General features: G+C 30.5%; 1 protein-coding gene across 2 annotated transcripts in view; it reads left to right on the top strand.

The window, feature by feature from the left end:
* Positions 1-18,043, top strand: part of FER (FER tyrosine kinase) — a 244,817-nt gene that overhangs the window by 75,501 nt on the left and 151,273 nt on the right. For both annotated transcript variants that reach the window (XM_051994832.1, XM_051994841.1), the window contains one exon: positions 12,393-12,596. In XM_051994832.1, the coding sequence (XP_051850792.1) occupies positions 12,393-12,596 (204 nt within the window). The remainder of the gene's footprint in view (positions 1-12,392; positions 12,597-18,043) is intronic.

Raw genomic sequence — 18,043 nt, 5'->3', positions numbered from 1 at the left:
AATGCTTTAATATGAAAATTAACTGATAAAATCATTTGATATTTTTTCATAACATTAACTCACTTTCCACTTCATTTCATGTCAGGGGCTGTAAAACCTGTGTGTCAAGGGCTAGTAGTTTATGTTTGAGCAATAGGAGAAAAGCTTATTATTTTACTTTGTGAATAATAGTACTTCTTTTAATGCCCAATTACTCAACTAAATCTAAAATAGTCAACATTGTTGACTATTTTATTGTTGACTAAGCTTTAGTCAAGGGAATATCCTTAAAAACATATAAAGGTAGGAGAAAAGAAAATTATTCTCTAAGAAAAGGGAGCTAATTCCTGCTTATACAATTTTCTTATGACCAGAGATTGTTGGAGGTTACATTTGTCCAATATCTTTTCCTGAGACTTTTTAGTATGTCACATTTCTTTGACATAACTACAGATGTTAGGAAACTAGTAAAGGCTTTTGGACCTAAGTTAGTACTAAGTAAGTAATTCAAATTCCATACAAGATAGAAAAGTGGTAGAAAGGGTGAGCTTTTTCTTTTTGCTCCACTCAGTAATCTACTGAGTTACATTCTTATATAGTATGTATCACACCTCTTATTTGCAATGTCAGTGAATTCCACTATATATGGAATATATAGTAGTAGAAAGTCAGCAAATAATCATTAATTATCTACTGTGTGCCAGGCACTGTTTTATTTGCTAAAACAAAGACACCCCAGCCCTCAAGAAGCTTGCTATTTTGTGGGGAAACACATTATAGAAAAGGAAACAGAAAAAGGCATCATGGAGAAGCTCACAAGTAGGTAGTTGGAAATGTGAAGGAATGGACGGCCTGGGAGGCTTTTTTAAACAGAAATTTTTTTTTCATATTCAAATAAAAATAATTTATTTAAATCAAACAAAATACTTTATCTTTGTATAGTTTAAAATGTTATCCCAGCCAGAATCTCTCCAAATTTACTACTATTAAAAAGAAATGACTACATTAGAGAACAGACATAATATACAGTCTGTTCAGCCACAAGAGAAATAGTTTCTGCCATTTTGTTATTAGTGTGTGGGACAGGGACCCCCAATTAAAATCAGAGACTCTCAGAGAAAGAAAAGCAAGAGGGGGGTATTAGTTTGCAAGAAAGGGCAACTCCCAATAGACAAGTTGTCAGTAGTTTGTGCAAAGCACAAACTGCAAAACACTAGATTAAATAGACACTGAACACAGAAGCTCCCAACCCTCTCCCCCCCAGGTTTTTTTCTCTTTGTCCGGGGGAGTACTCTCTAAACAAAGAAACAGAAAGAAGAAAAAAGAATATTAGTAAATAACAAATTCTTAATTCAAATTTCCCTAGAGAACTATACAAACAAATGAGAATTTCCTTACCTGAATTCCCCAAACTAACATCATCTTTAAAAGAAGTGCTTAAATGCTAATTAAGAGTTGGTAGGAACCAAGAGGGGAATGTTCATTCAATTGAACACCTGCAGCTTTTTAGCTATTAGCTCAACTTATTATTGCAGAGTCTCAGGTAACAATTAGGTCGAAGCCTCATCCTTATGAAAGGTCTTCAGTCAGTTTATATCCTGTACAACAGGTAGTTGGTTCCATTAGCTTTATAAAGCTTAGTGAAATTTTGAGAGAACCTCTTAGTTGAATCTTCCAATCAGAAGCATTCTAGGATAAGAGGATGCTAAGTAGATATGAGTACCACATCTGATCAATCTTGCAGGATGATGAGGTTCTTGGGGACAAATCCAAAATCCAAAGGAGAGCAGCTAATTGGGAAATGAAGAACGTAGGGGAAATCAAAGTGTTCATTATATTAATAATCTACTGAGTTACATTCTTATATAGTATGTATCATACCTCTTATTTGCAATGTCAGTGAATTAATGTTATAAAAACATAACTTTTAAATCTACATTTCATTCCAACCATTTTTTTTCCCTGAGGCAGTTTGGGTAAATGACTTGCCCAGGGTCACACAGCTAGGACGTGTTAAGTGAAATCATTTTTCTTGAAGTATTCTTTAGCATATATATTGACAATCATTTAAGTACAATTCAATTTATATCAGTCTAATTGAATTGCCTTCCTCAAAATTAATGTATACTACTAAAATGTCCATTTCCCTTTAGTGTTTCCCATTTTACTTTTAAATCCTTAAAATTTCTATTAGTATAAATCATATTTCTAAAAAAGAACAGAACTCTTGATACATTTGAGAATTTAGGGAAATGTTTACTTTCTTGGTATAGCCAGGATAATAAGTGACATCTTTCTAACAGATAAAAGCCCTCCCTTCTTAGATCAGATGAATGCCCTAAGATTTTCAATTCTCTTGATACATATAGTAATTTCTTGAAGTAAAATAATTGAGGCCATATGTAGAACTTGCTTTATAAACTTTAAAGAACTATGTAAATGTTAGCTTGTTCTTTTTATTATGACTATCATAATTATTAGTATTAGCTAAAGATAAGTAATCTTGATTTAAGTATTCATTTTTAGTTGTCTTAGGCATTATGACAGTTCATCTTAGCACAATATCCCCTTTCCCAAAAGATTATCATTTTAATTCTAGTTTGTTAAATATTAAAAGATTAGCATTTATAAAGTTTCTTGGATTATTTGTAAACCTTTTTTTTTCAGTTTTAAAATATTATACAAAAAGGTATTCCAAATACTTTGAGAGCTAAGTTAAGTAAAAAACATTAAAGATCTTAGAAGATGACCTTTTTTCTGACAATTGTTTGCTACAACATCCTGGAGTCCCTTTTTTCTCCTCATGTTTACCTCCCCCTTTTCCCCTATCTCATCTCCTTTTCTCTGTCTCTGTCTTTGTCTCTGTCTCTCTATCTCTGTCTTTCTTTGTCTCCCTCTCTTTCTCTGTCTTTCCTCCACCCCTGTTTCTCTCTCTCTCTCTCGCTCTCTGTCTCTGTCACACACACACCATGTATACACAACTACCGAAACTGTATATTACTTCATAAGCCATGTAAAATATTATTAATGAATATTTTCCTGAAATTTTGCCACTTAGTAATTAGTTTAAATTAGGATTAATCTACCTATCAAGACTCAAAGACAATTATAAAATTTTCTTTTTTGTGTTATTTTCCATGTGAAGCATGTCATCAATAAACTTACTTTATAAGTACTTACTTTTATATTTTAAATAAAAGTATGTTATCAATAAATACTGATAAAAAGGGGTACAGAAAGAACTTATGTGTTCATAAGAAGATTTTTCTGGAAAGGCTTTTTAGACAAGATTCTGAAAAATAATTCCCTTCATTTGCCTATATATGAATAAAAGCTTAATCAATAAAAATGGTGAGCATCTTTTACAACAAACTTTTTGCTGTTAATAAAAAGGGTAGATAGAATTTAAAAAGCTTGTGAGGCGAAGTGTTATAGTCTATAAAAAAATATACACTGAATTAACAAAATGGGGTGGAACATTTAGATAAATTTCCAGGTCAAAAAGTTTTGTGAATATTTCAAACAAAAGCACTCCTAAGCTCTGAATTATCTGAGTAATTTCCTCAGGATATAAATTCATCTGTCTAACAAGGGAATCAAAATCTGTATCTAACTTTAAAAGCATAAAATGAATATTTAGATCAATTTCATAATGAGACTAAAAGAATTTAAGGTTAAATAAGGTATAAATTATAGTTATCTATAAAGAATTAATACTTATTTTTGTGATAGACTGGTCTTTTGAAAATTGTTATATATTATACAAACATCTTTCTAAAAAGTATCAAGTGTGCCAAAATATGATTAGTTACTAGGCCCCTGGAAACCTAGACAGGCCCTCAAAAAGCTAATTTTTCAAAGAGCACTCCTTAGAAGTTTAAGTAGAAACCAGTTACTCAGTGTTCAGAATTTATTTCAAACAGATTCTATTAAAATCATTCTATATTTAATAAAATGTGTTTCACATCATTATATGACATAATGTATCCTTGCATTATTTAAATAGACATTTTGTTGTTTATTAGTGTTTTTTTTTTTTGTTAATGAATTATTGATTGCCCTACTTGCTATGTTTCCTATAGAACTCCTCCATCTCTTTACAGATGAAAGAACTGAGACTCTGAAAAGTGAAGTGATTTGCCTAATAATGCCAATATGCCCTTGGTTTATGATTTAGGAGTGCTCTTAGAAGAATTCTTTAATGAGCTTGCATTTTCGACAAATCTGCTATAAACACTTGAGACTTTAGAAAAATACTTATGTAACCAATGAAATAATACTTTATTAATTAATACTTTTATTCATTTTATATTTTATTGATATAAATATTATTCACCTTAGATTTCTATTGCCTTGCAATTTAATATAAAAATGTTGAGGAAAAGAAAGATATGATTTTCTGATATGAAGTATGATAATCCCTTAAGATAATCTTTGAGTGTTTGTATGAATGCAATTTCAACATTTGCTTAGATTATATATGTATATAGATATTTTGTATATAATATTTGCAGTATGATAATATTTAGTTTCCACACATAGTATAGGAAATGGAGTTATTATTTTGCATAACAAAGAAACCTCTTGTATTTTTTAGTGCGCTCCATCGAAAGTAGGAGAGAAACCTTGTACTTCCTCTAAAAAGGCATGTTATTAAGCTCAGGTTACTATTTATGTATTTTTTAAAATGTTAGTTGTCTTTTATTATTCTCAAGGTCTTTATTTACATTTTTGCCTAAGCTCTAAGATGCAAAGAATAAGAAACAAGGGAGGATAAAAAGTTAAAATTACTTGTATCATGAATCACTGCTATATCCAATATTTTCTTGCATGGCCATCCTTAGAAAAAGTTGACTTAATTTTTATACTATCAGAAGGAAGTTTTATTTTATTAATTATATAGCACATTCATATTTGTTAGGATAAACAAAGGATGGCTAACAGGATATATCTCACTTTGAGGGAGAAAATCTGTTTATTATCCTGGCTGAATCTTGAAAATAAATGACAGAGATCCCATTAGATTGATAATGTGCTTTGGTTAGGAAATCCCAAAATGGTGCCTGTTTTTTTTTCTATTGAAAAAGAACGCTATACTGACTCATTGTAGTTCAGTTGTATTATAAGAAATAGACTTTGGTGCAATAAAGTGGATTATGAATTGCTTTCCCCAAAGTGGTAAATGTTAATAATTCATTTTTGCCACATTTGTATATATTATTGTTCTAGAATAGCAAAAAAAAAAATACTTAAGAGGAGAGAAATATTGAATATGAGAAGAGAAATGAATATAGGAGAAGAGAAAATAAAATGGTAGGTGAGTAGAGAAGTGTAAGAAAAGAATGGTGTGGCAAGTGTAATTAAAATAATAATATGGGAATGAGAAAAGAAAGTGGAGGAAAAAGGCTAAAAATTAAGGAATAAAGATAAATGAAGGAAAGAAAAGAAGTTAAAAAAAAAGAGAAGACACAGGAAAACAGAAGATGTGCTGGCAGCAGAAGTATTAGACAAGAAATGAAAGGTAAAAATAATTTATTTCTCTAGAGAGTGTCTTGTCATACAAGAATACTGCAGAACAGGTAACCAAAGAAATGTGAAGTATATAGTTTGCTTCCTTTCCTAATTTTTATTGTGTCTAGAATTGGATCATATAAAATATTTAGGCCAATATTCTTATTTTTCATACTTTTTAATGGAGAATATTGCTACTTAGAGTTTCATAACTTATTTAAACCTTAATACATATAATTTTTAAACCAAATAGTTTGATTTTTCAATATCATCATTTTCCTAAATTGATTGGCTTCCTTTTCCTTAAATATATTTTTGGCTTCATGAGTCGTCACATTCTTATTCTTCCACCAGGAGTTCTCTCACATTTCTAAAATTCAAACATTATTTTATATCTGATTACTCAGTCCTTCCAAATTCTTCCTAAGAATTCTATGTGACATTAATTTTTAAAAGCAAAGTGATTTTTTTTTCTATTTTAGAATTTCATGACATGCCAAGAAATGCCAAGAAATAATTAATCCAATATTAAGTCTAAATAAAGGAATAAAAAAATAATGATTATTCAAGTAAGCTTTGAAATTTGATTCTTTGGTTGAGTTATATATGGAATTTTACTTGAATTCTTTTCCATACTGTTCTTAAAATTTGGATTTTTTATTTTCAAAACTTTAACTTTTTTAGCAATTTGTCCTTTAAAAAGGTACTTACCTTTTCTATTAAACTGTGATAAAGACTGAACTATGTCTTCTTACATTTTTGGTGATTTACCAGAACTTATTAGAATAGATAATATATTTCTTCACCCCACCTTCCTTGCTTCCTATATTAGCTACCCAGCCCACCCCACAAATAGAAAGTTTGTTGCTTTCCAAATGTGCCTCCCATTTATTCTTGGGTATAGACCACAGTCTTAGTTGCCTGCTTTGTTCTGCCTTGTCTTGTGACATTTAGCCTCAGGAAGAAATTGACCATTCAGAGGACCAGAATAGTAGAAGAGAAAAATTTCTTTTTTAGAAGTGTGAACATAGCGTTTTTCTATAACATTAGAAAAGTGTCAGCTACTTTGCTTAAAGGAAAGTTCCACTCCCTTTCCCCCCTCCCCCCAACTTATGTATGTGATAATAAACATTTGGACACTTTGCGAACAATTCTAAGAACACAGAGGGCTGAGGATGATGAATAATTCTTATATATCTTAAATCCTATTATAACCAACCTCAAAATATATAGAGTTCTGTTGAAGTGACTATTGGCAAAAATTCTATTTCTAAGATGATCATAGAGAAGCAAATTTGAGTTGGTAAAGGATGTGTTAAATCCATATAAACTTCAGCCTAGGGTAGACAACACTTTTGCAATTAGCTCTGGCTAAGAAAGAGACTAATTTACTGAGATCATGGCTACTTTGTCTTGCTTCCCAGCAGAAACTAATTAGCAAAGCAACTAGGTATATGTTCCCAAAGTGATAGAAGTAAAGTTTACTTGCTATGTCTAAAAAAACAAGAATCTTAGATTTGGAAGGGAATTTAGAGGTCAGTTCATCAAATTTCCTTCCTAGTTTAAAAAACTCCTTGTGGTAGAAAACTTTTGAATTCTATTTTTGAGCAATTCTGAGAGAAAATCCTTTTAGACCAGAAGTTTAAAATCTGGTATTCTACTGTGTAGTTTAGTGGAAAGAACCCTGACATTGGATTCAGAAGATTAATTAGACTCTGGACTCTGGCTTATTTTATGTATGAACATGGACAAGTTGTTTGGTTTCTCTGGGCCTCAGTTTCCTCATCTGTAAAATGAGGGTGTTGGACTAGATGCCCCCAAATCCCTTCCTATTATAAATCTATGATCTTTTAGCCTAGTTGTCCTACTTCTGCCCTTCAGAGAGTTAGTGTAAGTCTCATCCTTTTTTCAGGTAGAATCACTTGAAATATTTGAGCATAGTAGTAGAATTCCCTATAAATTTTTCCATCCCTTGGTGTTTTAGCCCCATTTCCTTCAGCCATTAACCATCATTTGGGCCTTCTTGCCATCCTGGCTGTCCTTTTTGAATGCATTAGTTTATCATTAGCCCTCTTATTAAAATAAGACAATAAGACAAGATTCTTGTCCTTATTAACTGTCTGGATTAAAGAAGTATCAAAAAAGCAAACTCGGAAATTGTATTTAGATGTCACATTGCTACCAGGTATCAAAGTCAAATGGCTTATTCAATGTGTGCACCTCTTGTTTAGAATTTCCTATGCTGTAATCTTCACAGGTTTAGGATCTTTGATATAGAGTAGGAAGAGATTTTAGAGGTCATCTAGATTTACTAGTCTCGCCCTTTCATTTTAAAGATCAGGTTATAATTGAGGTGACAGGGATAGTAAGTAGCAGAATGAGGGTTTGAACAGCAGTCCTTTGAGAAAAAAAACCTGTGTTTTTTCATTATGCCACACTGCTCCCTACTCATACTAGAATATTGTTAGAAAGAGAAAGGGAAAGGCAAATAAATGTACGAACCTAGGATGTTATTGCTTATAATGATTTTTTTAATAACATTTTTCATAGGAACATAGATTTATAACTGGAAGGGACCTTAGAGATCATGTAAACCAGCCCCTCATTTTTAGATAAGGAAACTGAGGCCGAGAGGTTAAATTTGCCTTGCCTAGGATTTCCAACCCCATATTTTCTGCAAACCCAATGTTCTTTCCACTGTACCACATTGCATTCCTTTGCCAAAAAAAGAGAAAAAGATACACTGTTATGTTTTAAAATTTTTTATTAACCAATTATTTTAAAACCTATTATAATGAATCACTGGCTGAGCTTAGAATTTTTTCATTTTAGTTACATTAAACATTTTTTTTTCAATGTGATTTGATAGTTAAAACTTTGAAAAAAAGTAACATTTTAATCATTTTGGAAAAAAAACCCTTTAGAATTCTGAACTTTAAATCATTTACAGGTTATTCAGTTAATAATATGTTTATTGTATTCTCATTTATAAAAATCTCAGTATTCCATCCTTTACTAGGCCTTTGGTTCTTCCTTAAAAACATTCTTTGGATATATTTTTAAAAAATGTTTCTCAAAATTTATATTGAAATAGAAAGACTTCTGTAGCCATTTTTCCATTTAAAAATGTACTTGATGACTATATGAAGAAACTGGGGGATTAAAGGATAACAAAAGAACAGAGTAACTCTACAAAAATGTAAAAGAAAAAGTAGTGGGGAATAAAAATGGCCAAATAAACATGATATAGATAGAAGGAATGATTGAATAGTTGAATTTTATTCATTGAAATTACTGTTTACAAAAAAGTTGAGTTGTATTTGTATTTAATATTAAATTTATCATTTTTTCTAAATTGAAGAATTTAAAGTGAAAAATATATAGAAATATTATTCATTTAAAAGAAAGTAATTAAAATAATTACCAGTTTCTTTTTGTTCATTAATAATAAAAGGGCTTGAAATTAAAAAAAAAAAAGAAAATTAGTGAAGTTTAGTTGGATAATTTGTTTCAATTGAAAGATTCCTATATAATAAGTCACAAAATCAAATTAGAGAAGGACAGTAAAGGCTCAGTTGAATTTTTAGTGTTTAGAGTTATAAATCCAGTTAAAATAAATTATGTATAATTAGAGGTATTCTAGAATCTTTTTCCTTTCAGATTGTGAACTTTTAAAATATTTAGCTGTAGGGTCCTTCTGGAGATCCTGTTCAGGTGCCAAAATATACCATCAGGACTAGCTCTCTGAAGGATCTCAGGAGCAGCCTTGGTCTTAGTGGAGGAGTGAAGAGGCAGGAGACTTATGAGGATAGTCAAAGATGGAGTATTTATTCCTCTCAGCCCTTAAATACTTTAGTATGATTACATCATTACAGTACACTAAGCATGTGCCAATTAGAGAACCATTATATCATCACATCACTTTGAGCAAGTGCTAACTATGGTAGCATTACATCACCCTAGCACACTGTGCAAGTGCTAACTATAAGTACCCTGCTATGTAAATGCCTCTTTATTGTAAGTATCCCTTGCTTCAAATAGCACATAGGTAGTCACACCCTCCTTGACTTCTCATGCCCTCCCTAATTTGTCAGGAAAGGTAAGAGCACCAAAGGGAAATGGGGAACCAAACCAGACATTGTCAGTAGGTTCCCTCTGGGCTGAAGGGTCTTATACCTTACCCAAAGTTCCCCACTATCTGTAAATGTAGAGACATTTAGCCATATGTATGCTCAGTAAATATTATTTGAAGGTACAAAACTTAGGTTTCCTATAGGGTCCTATTGGACATAATTCTTAGGCTTTTAAAAAAAATCTGCCTTTTCTATGCAATGGAAATGGCCCAACCATTAGTTTTAAATGTACCAGTAACTAGGTTTATAGCTTTGTTTGATCACCTCTTTAAAGGCCAAATAGATAAGTATTATATTAGGAGAATTTTGTGGAGACCCTTAGCTGCCCTTTTAGATTTAAAAACATTTTATACAGAGGTAGAGAAAAGATTTCTTAAACTTAAAACAGTTTCAAGTGCATTTTCTCTAATATACTACATTGAATATTGTTGTAACGAACTGAATACAAGTTTTGTTGCACTATTCATTTCAGATCCCTTGGGGAAACATCCTAATTGATTTAGATATCAGAAATGGTGCAATGTATAATCCATCAGATCATATTTGTTTAGCATTTTCAAGAAGGGGGAAGGGAATTTAAAGCTCAAAATTTTAAAAAACCCAAATATTAAAAATGGTTTTTACTTGTAACTGAGAAAAAATATATTTTTAAAATAAGTGATACAAAGATTACAGGCAAGCTTAACTAACTTCTTGTACAATGAAGATAATATGTTTATTTGGCCATACTGTAAATCTTAAAAAGAAATTTCATTTCATTTTATTTAAATAAGAATCGTATGAGAATATGATTGGGTATTATCTCTTTTACAGGTGAGGAAACTGAGTTGCAGAGAGGTCAATTAACTTGCCTGAGATTAACTAGGAATAATTTTCAAAGCAGGATTTTTAACCCATGTTTTGTAATTAAATGATCTTTCTGCTATACTGTTTAGCCTATAAAACCCATTTTCAAAATTTTAAAGTCTCTGCGATGCTCCTCAATTTTGCATTAACAAACATTACTTAAATTAGCTTTACCTTTCCCTTATTAGATGTATTTTATAATTTAATTATTTGTTAATCATATGATTATGTTAAATGCATGTTTTAATTGGTGAAGATTTATTCTCCATATATAACTGTTGAAAATGTTACTCTTAGCTGTTTCATTCATACTTGGAATTATCATTATCATTATTATTATTTTAAATGGCTATGTTTATGGTGGGGGGCCAACAGCAGTGGATTATAAAGGGTGGAGGAGAAGGGTGAGAGATTTAATCTGAATCATTTCATCTGTGTCAGTAACTTCCAAATGTCAAAATTTCATTTAATTATGCAAACCTACAAATCCTCTCAAATTTAATCTTTGAGAGTTTTAGGGACATTCAGAGGTTAAATGACTTCTGTTTAGTCTCTAAGCTTTTTACATACTTGTATATATGTAAATAAATAGAACATAGATATCAATCTATGATTTTACTAATATTATACTTAAGTGAGGAAATTCCCTCTATTAATTTAGGTAGGCATTTTCTCTTGCAACTTAGTCTTACAGAGTTGGCTGGAATACTGAGATTTAAGTGGCCTGTTGTGTATTAGAGGTAGAATTTGAATCTTAGGCTTCCTGACCTCAAGGATAGTTCTCTGTCTACTATTCTGTATTCCTCCATTTAACTAAAAGAAAATTTCAAATCTATTCACTTTGTATGAGAAAATGTAAGATTCCATTTACCACAAATTAGAGATATGTCAAGAAAGTATTGTTAACCCTGGGCTATCTTAATATTTTAGTATCTGTATAATATCACAGACATTTTACTTTTTTTTTTTTTAGCTGGGGTCTTGTCTTCTAGGAATTGCTCACAATTTCTGAAGCTTTGCCTAATATTAACCATTGAGATTTTTCATTTACAAGGTTTTTTTTTCTGGTTTTATGTAGTAGCTTTCTAAGAATGAAAACAAACAAATTACAGAGTTGGCAACAATAAGAAATCTTGATAGAGATGAAAATACTAGTGAATCCTTCACAAGACATCTCTAAAAGCAGTAGTAAATAAAGCAGTAGCAGTTTGCAGTTGACAGGAAAGCTTGGCCTTGGAATGCATAGATAATATATAATACAATAAATTGAACTGATTATACAAAAATAATTAATACAACTTTATAAGTAAAAATAAGTGTACATTATGATGCATATTTTATTTTTTTTGTATATAAACTAGAAACCTAATTTTGTAATTTTTGATATCGGTTGAACAAAATCAGTATTATTGGTATTATTTTTCCATATACTTTTTGACTTTTTAATTATCAGAATTTTAAAAGCATAGAATTTCTTAGAGTTATTTTACTAAAAACACAAATAGACCTTTTTGGAAGATGTCTATTAAAAACATTATATAGTAGAAAGAATTCAGGATTTAGATTCAAAGTATCTGGTTTTAGATCTCAGTTCTACTACTTTCTACAGAACTTTGTGACTTTAGGCCAGTCACTTAACTTTTCTTGGTCTCATTTTTCTAATCTATAAAATTAGGGGGATGGAGTAGATGACCTCTGAGATTCTTTACAACTCTTAAAAATACTTAATTTTGTTTAGATAAAAATAATATATAAAGCAGTCACTTTCATTCTGAAAAGTATGATGTATTAATTAGGAAAGTTTTAGACCATCAATGAAAAATACAAATAAAGTATTTTTGTAATGAAATGTAATTTCATTGTAATGAAAAAAGTAAAACGTTATTTCTTCTAATTTATTTTTCTCTTTAATGTTTATTCAAGTTCTGTGATGTAATATCAGCATGTGACAAGCCATTGGTAGAACAGGATTGGTACCATGGTGCAATTCCCAGAATAGAAGCACAGGAACTCTTAAAGCAACAAGGAGACTTCTTGGTTCGGGAGAGTCACGGGAAACCTGGTGAATATGTCCTGTCTGTGTTTTCAGATGGACAACGAAGACACTTTATTATACAGTTTGCTGATGTATGTTGGTGTTGAAGTTTATTTTAATATATAGAAATAATATAATAATGGGTAGTTTCTGACAGATTCCTATATTAATACTAGAAAGTAATCTTGGAGTCACAAATGAGTTTTAATAAATGTGAGGTACCCATGTAGAATAATTATTTTAAGTTAATTTTAATTATTTTTCATAGCAATTAAAAGATGATGTTCTACAATTTCACTAACATTTTATATCCATGTTATACCCAGAGTATTTCTTAATTGTGTTAGGAATTTTATTATGCTATGACTTTTCTTCAAACTCTACGCTATTTTCCATTCTTGTGGAATTTTAACTTCTCAATTTCTGTTATTGGTAGTTGAAGATCTTTGATTATATTTTTGCATATGAGGTGAGTCTGTTACTGATGATCTATTATTATTTTCAAATTTAACTTTATTCTCTAACTCCTTGAGCCTCAGTATTGTCACCTCTCATCCCTTAGTACAGATTGGGATGCCACCCAGGAAAGGATAGCATCCATATAAGATTCTTGTCTTTAGTCCTAAGTTTTAAGCCCCTCAGCCTTAAGAATTGGAATAGAGGGGAAATACTGTGGCTTCTTCATAGCTTTTTTCCTTTCATGTCCTTTGCTTTTTCTTTCCTGAATTTCTTTTTCTTGAATTTTCCACCTTTAATTTAGTTAGTTTCATGTGGTATGTTTCTTAATATTTTGGAGGTTTTCATAAAGATAGTTGTGTTTACCTGAAGCCTTATATTTTGCCATCTTCTAGTCTGTCCAGTTAGCTTTCTATCTTATTGCCTTTTTATGGAGTAGAGAGTTTGACCCTCATCATAGTCTTTATTTTTATTTGTTTGTATTTCTTATATCATTTATCTTTGCATTTTCCCTAGTCTTTGTTATAGTGTTCTATACACATCAAGCACTTAAATGTTTTGTGCTGAATTAAATGAATTTGTTTGAATGGGTAGCTTTTGGGTTGGTGTTATGTAGCCTTTGTCCTTGGGAATAGAACAAAATAATTTGATCTACATGTAATCAAACCATAACCTTTACTTACATGGCTCTTTGATAAAAGCCACTGAGCTAATTAGTCACAGGCTGATCAGAGATATATATACATAGACATTTACCTTTCTGGTCATTCTATATGGCCAGTTTGGTTTAATGTCAATTATTAATCTTTGTGTTCTATTCATATTTGAATTTAGATTTTGATGTTCTATCTGTAACACTAAATCTGCCATGTATTTTAGATGTAATAAGGATACATTTGCATTCTTTCTTGTTTAGAAAAGAACAAGAAGGCCTACTAGATTTTATTTAGAAACAGTGATGTTCTTCCTTGTGGTCATAGCAAAATCCTTTGGTAGTGTTTTTGAAACTTGTTTTGCTTTTTATTATTAATAAAATGTCACGAGATTATTAGTAGACCAAACCACAATTTAGGAAGCCAACTCAATGCTTTTTTTTTTTTTTTTTTTTTTTTTTTTGTTATTTACTAAATTACTTCTTTTAAAAATCTGGACTGAAACTTGTCTGAGATTAAATAAAAAGTAACAATAATGACAATTTTTCTATTATTATTATAGATATCTAAATAGTTTAATGATGGAATACTAAATATGACGTCAGGAAAGCCTGATTTCAAATTCTGTCTGTCTCTTATTAGATATATGATCCTGGTCAAGTTGTCTAACTTCTTTTAGCCTCAGGTTTCTTACCTGTAAAATGGGAATAATAATAACAGAACAACCTCATCATATATTATAATAGCATTTTAGCATTGTTATAGTCATAACTTTTATGAGAATCAGATAAAATAATATATAAATCACCTTGCAAAAAAACTTAAAGTGCTATTCAATTAATTATCTGCTAAGCTATCTGCTGAGGATTCCTGATGCAAGTTCACATATAGATGTGATCATTTGAATTAGCATGATTGGAAATATAGAGATGCAAATATGCAGTAATAGATATACTCATAAAGATTGCACTAAGAGGGTCTGAAAAGAATTTTTATGGCAACTGGCTGCAGGTTATGCTGATATTAAATAGCCATATCCTGATATCAAACCCATGTCTTTTGACTTCAAATCAGCCTCTCTTGCCTTCTTGGACTTAAAATCAATATTTATTGAGCATTCAAAATAACTGTATGAAAAGGGTAGTATGAAGAATATGATCCTTATTATATAGATGAGGAAAATAGAGGTCCTGAATGCTTAAGCAACTTCATCTTGATAGGGAATAAATATAAAAGGCTGGCTTTGAACTCAAAAGGTCACAGTTTTACTGCTGTAGAGCCTCAACATAAATAACTGTGGTCATGATTGATATGATTAAATAGATAGGAGAACTCACAATGAGAACAGATTTCGTCTGCTTAGGGGGGAATAAGAGAAAGTTTCAAGAAGCATTGATATTTCAGAATGGGTCTTTAAAGCTTTCAGTAAGCAGATGTTTAAGGAATTCCTCCTCCATGTAGAACATGCACATTTGATTTATTCCATGTGGAATGTCTTGTGAATTATACAGAGGGAGTAGGAGGGAGTATGAGATTAGTTCAGTTTGTCCAGAATTGTCAAAGGGAATAATTTGAAATAGGACTGGAAAAATAGATGGGAGCCAGATTGTGCATGGCCCTGAATATCTGAGTAAAGAATTCTCTGTTCTTTTTAGTATTAGAAAGGTGTTAAAATTTTTTAACAGAAAAATGATATACATCAGAAAAATTACTGTGGCAGCTGGGTTATGGTTGTACTGGAAGGGAAGAAATAAGATAAGAAATGGGGAGATTAGTTCATGAAACTATTATAATATTTGAGGTAAGAGGTAATAAGGACCTGAACTTAGTTTGATGGCATGAGTAGTAAGAAGAGGTAAGATAACAACATGTTTTATAAAGAACTGATAGGATATGGCATAGAAAAAGCAAAGTTTATAGCTATAGGGAAGCTATTGAGGGAAAAAGGAGATTTTCAGAAATAAGGAATTTGGGAGAAGGTCAATCTTTGAAAAGAAAATGATAAATTCAATTTTAGGAAAGTTGAAGAGTAAAGAAGAAAAGGGCATTTCAGATATTTATTACGTACCTACTATGTATCAGGCACTGGGCTAAGTAAGCCCTTTATAACTATTATCTCATTTGATCTTCACAATAATTGTAACAAATTGCTATTATTTCCATTTTATGGTTGAGGAAACTGAGGCAGACAAAATTTAAGTTACTTGCCAAGATCATATACTTAGCAAATGTCTGAGAGTAAACTTGAATTCAGGTTCTTCTGACTAAAGGCCCGCTGCTTTTTCCTTAATTCCACTGAGCTCTCTTTAGTTGAATTTGAAGTTTTATAAGGCATATGGATGGAGATGTTTTGTAAACAGCTGGAAATTAGTACAAGATAGGGACAAAAAATATAGAAATTGTCTGTATTGAAATAATAGTGGAAATAACAGAGAAGAATGGGATTATGTAGGAAGAGTGTTTAGAGAAAGAAAAGGTAAGTATCAAGGCTGAGGTCTTTTGAGCCAAAGAATTTATGTTTTTATTTTCATTCTGTAAAGTTCACTGTTCTATAATAGTGTTTCAAAATTCTTAGTGCGATTTTAAACTTAAAAGACTTAATCTTTATTAGATTAAAATTATACCAAGGCTTTTTGAAACATCTAATACAGAATTATTACTTTTTTGCAACATCATTCAAATATGCCACTTTCTCTCCTGTGACACTGTCGTCCTATAACTGGTGCAGGCCCTTAGTACCACATTTCTGGACTGTTGCAATAGCTTGCTAATGAGTCTACCTACTCAACTCTCTCCCCTTTCCAATCTGTTTTTCCAAATGAATTTTTATCATTTTATGCCATGAGAATTAAAAGTGTAAATTAACTTTGATAGCATTTTCATTTTATTATATTGACATGTTCTAACTATGATCACTAAATATCATTCTAGCTATTTAAGTTTTTGTTTTTTTTTTAAATTTCTTTAAGGAACACTTTGTAATATATTAGTCATATATGTGCTTTGTTAGGTCATTCCCCAGATATTTTGTGTTTTGAAGTTATTTAGAATGGGATTTGCCTTTCTCTTATTGCTTCTTATGTTATGTCATTATTACATTAGAAATCTACAAAGATTTCTAAGCATTTATTTTGTAGTCTGCAGTTTTGCAGAAAACATTAATTCAATAAGCTTCTTGGACAGTTCCTTAGCATATTCCAAGTAAACCATCATATCCTTAGCAAGAAGGGACCTTTTTATTTCTTCTTTACATATCTTTATATATTTAATTTCTTTCTCTTGTTTTATTGCTTTTGCTAGTATTTTCATAACTATATCAAATAATAATGGAGAGAGTGGGCATCCTTGTTTGACTCCTCTGTTTACTGGAAAAGTTATGATAGATTGTCATATGTCTTTTATGATGTTTTAAAAACTTCCTTTATGCCAGTATTATGTAGGGGTTTTTTTTTTAGTATAAAATTGTTACAGGCTTTTTCTGCATCTATTGAAAAAATCATGTGATTTTGGTTTTTAATACAATTATGTTGATTGTTTTTCTAATGTTGAACCATTCTTCCATTAATGGTTTAAATTACATTTGATCATAAAAAATGATTTTTTAGATAAATTGCTGTAGTATATTATGTGGGATTTTGTTTCAAAATTTTTTTAGTGAATATTTATTAATGATATTGGCCAAAGTTTTCCTTCTGGGTTTTGTCATTCCCTAATTTAGATATAAGGACTATATTTATCTCTGGTAGAGCTCTTTTTTTCTAAATTCTTGAGAATAATTTGTGAAATATGAGTACTTATTGTTCTTTCAATGCTTGATAGAGTTCTTCTGTGAATTTATAACAATGAGGATTTTTTTTTTTTCTTTGATAGTTCCTCTATCAAAGATCTATTGCCTTTTCCAAGATAGGCTTATTTAAAATATCTCTCTTTAGTCTTCTGATACTTTGGATATTTAATATTTTTATATGATATCCCTCTATTTTTTGTGTTTCTAAATTTAACTGTTCACAGTATGTTCATATTATTATTCTTATTTTTCTGAGTTTGTTGCTATTTTACCTTGGTGTAATTTGCTATTTTAAAAATCTGATTTTCTGTTTTCTTTTTGACAAGATTAGCCTAAAGGCTTATCAATTTTGTTGAACTTCTAAAAGAACTAATTTTTAGTTTTATTTGTCATTTACATGGGTTTTTTGGTTAGTTTTTGATTTATCTATTTTTCCTCTATTTTTAATATGTCTTTTTGTGCTTATTTTAGATTTGTTTATTTTTTGCCTTTCAATTTTTTAAATGCACATTCAGTTTATTAATCCTCTCTTTTTCTATTTTGTTAATGTATGTTTGTAAGGATATGATTTTTCCCCTGAGGACTGCTTTAGCTACATCCCAGAAATTTTGGTATGTTGTTTCATCATTATCATTTTCTTTTA

Source organism: Antechinus flavipes, chromosome 1 (assembly GCF_016432865.1).
Source record: "Antechinus flavipes isolate AdamAnt ecotype Samford, QLD, Australia chromosome 1, AdamAnt_v2, whole genome shotgun sequence".
NCBI lineage: Eukaryota > Metazoa > Chordata > Mammalia > Dasyuromorphia > Dasyuridae > Antechinus > Antechinus flavipes.
The sequence above is the reverse complement of the archived record's forward strand: the minus strand, read 5'-3'. Positions and strand labels throughout refer to the sequence as shown.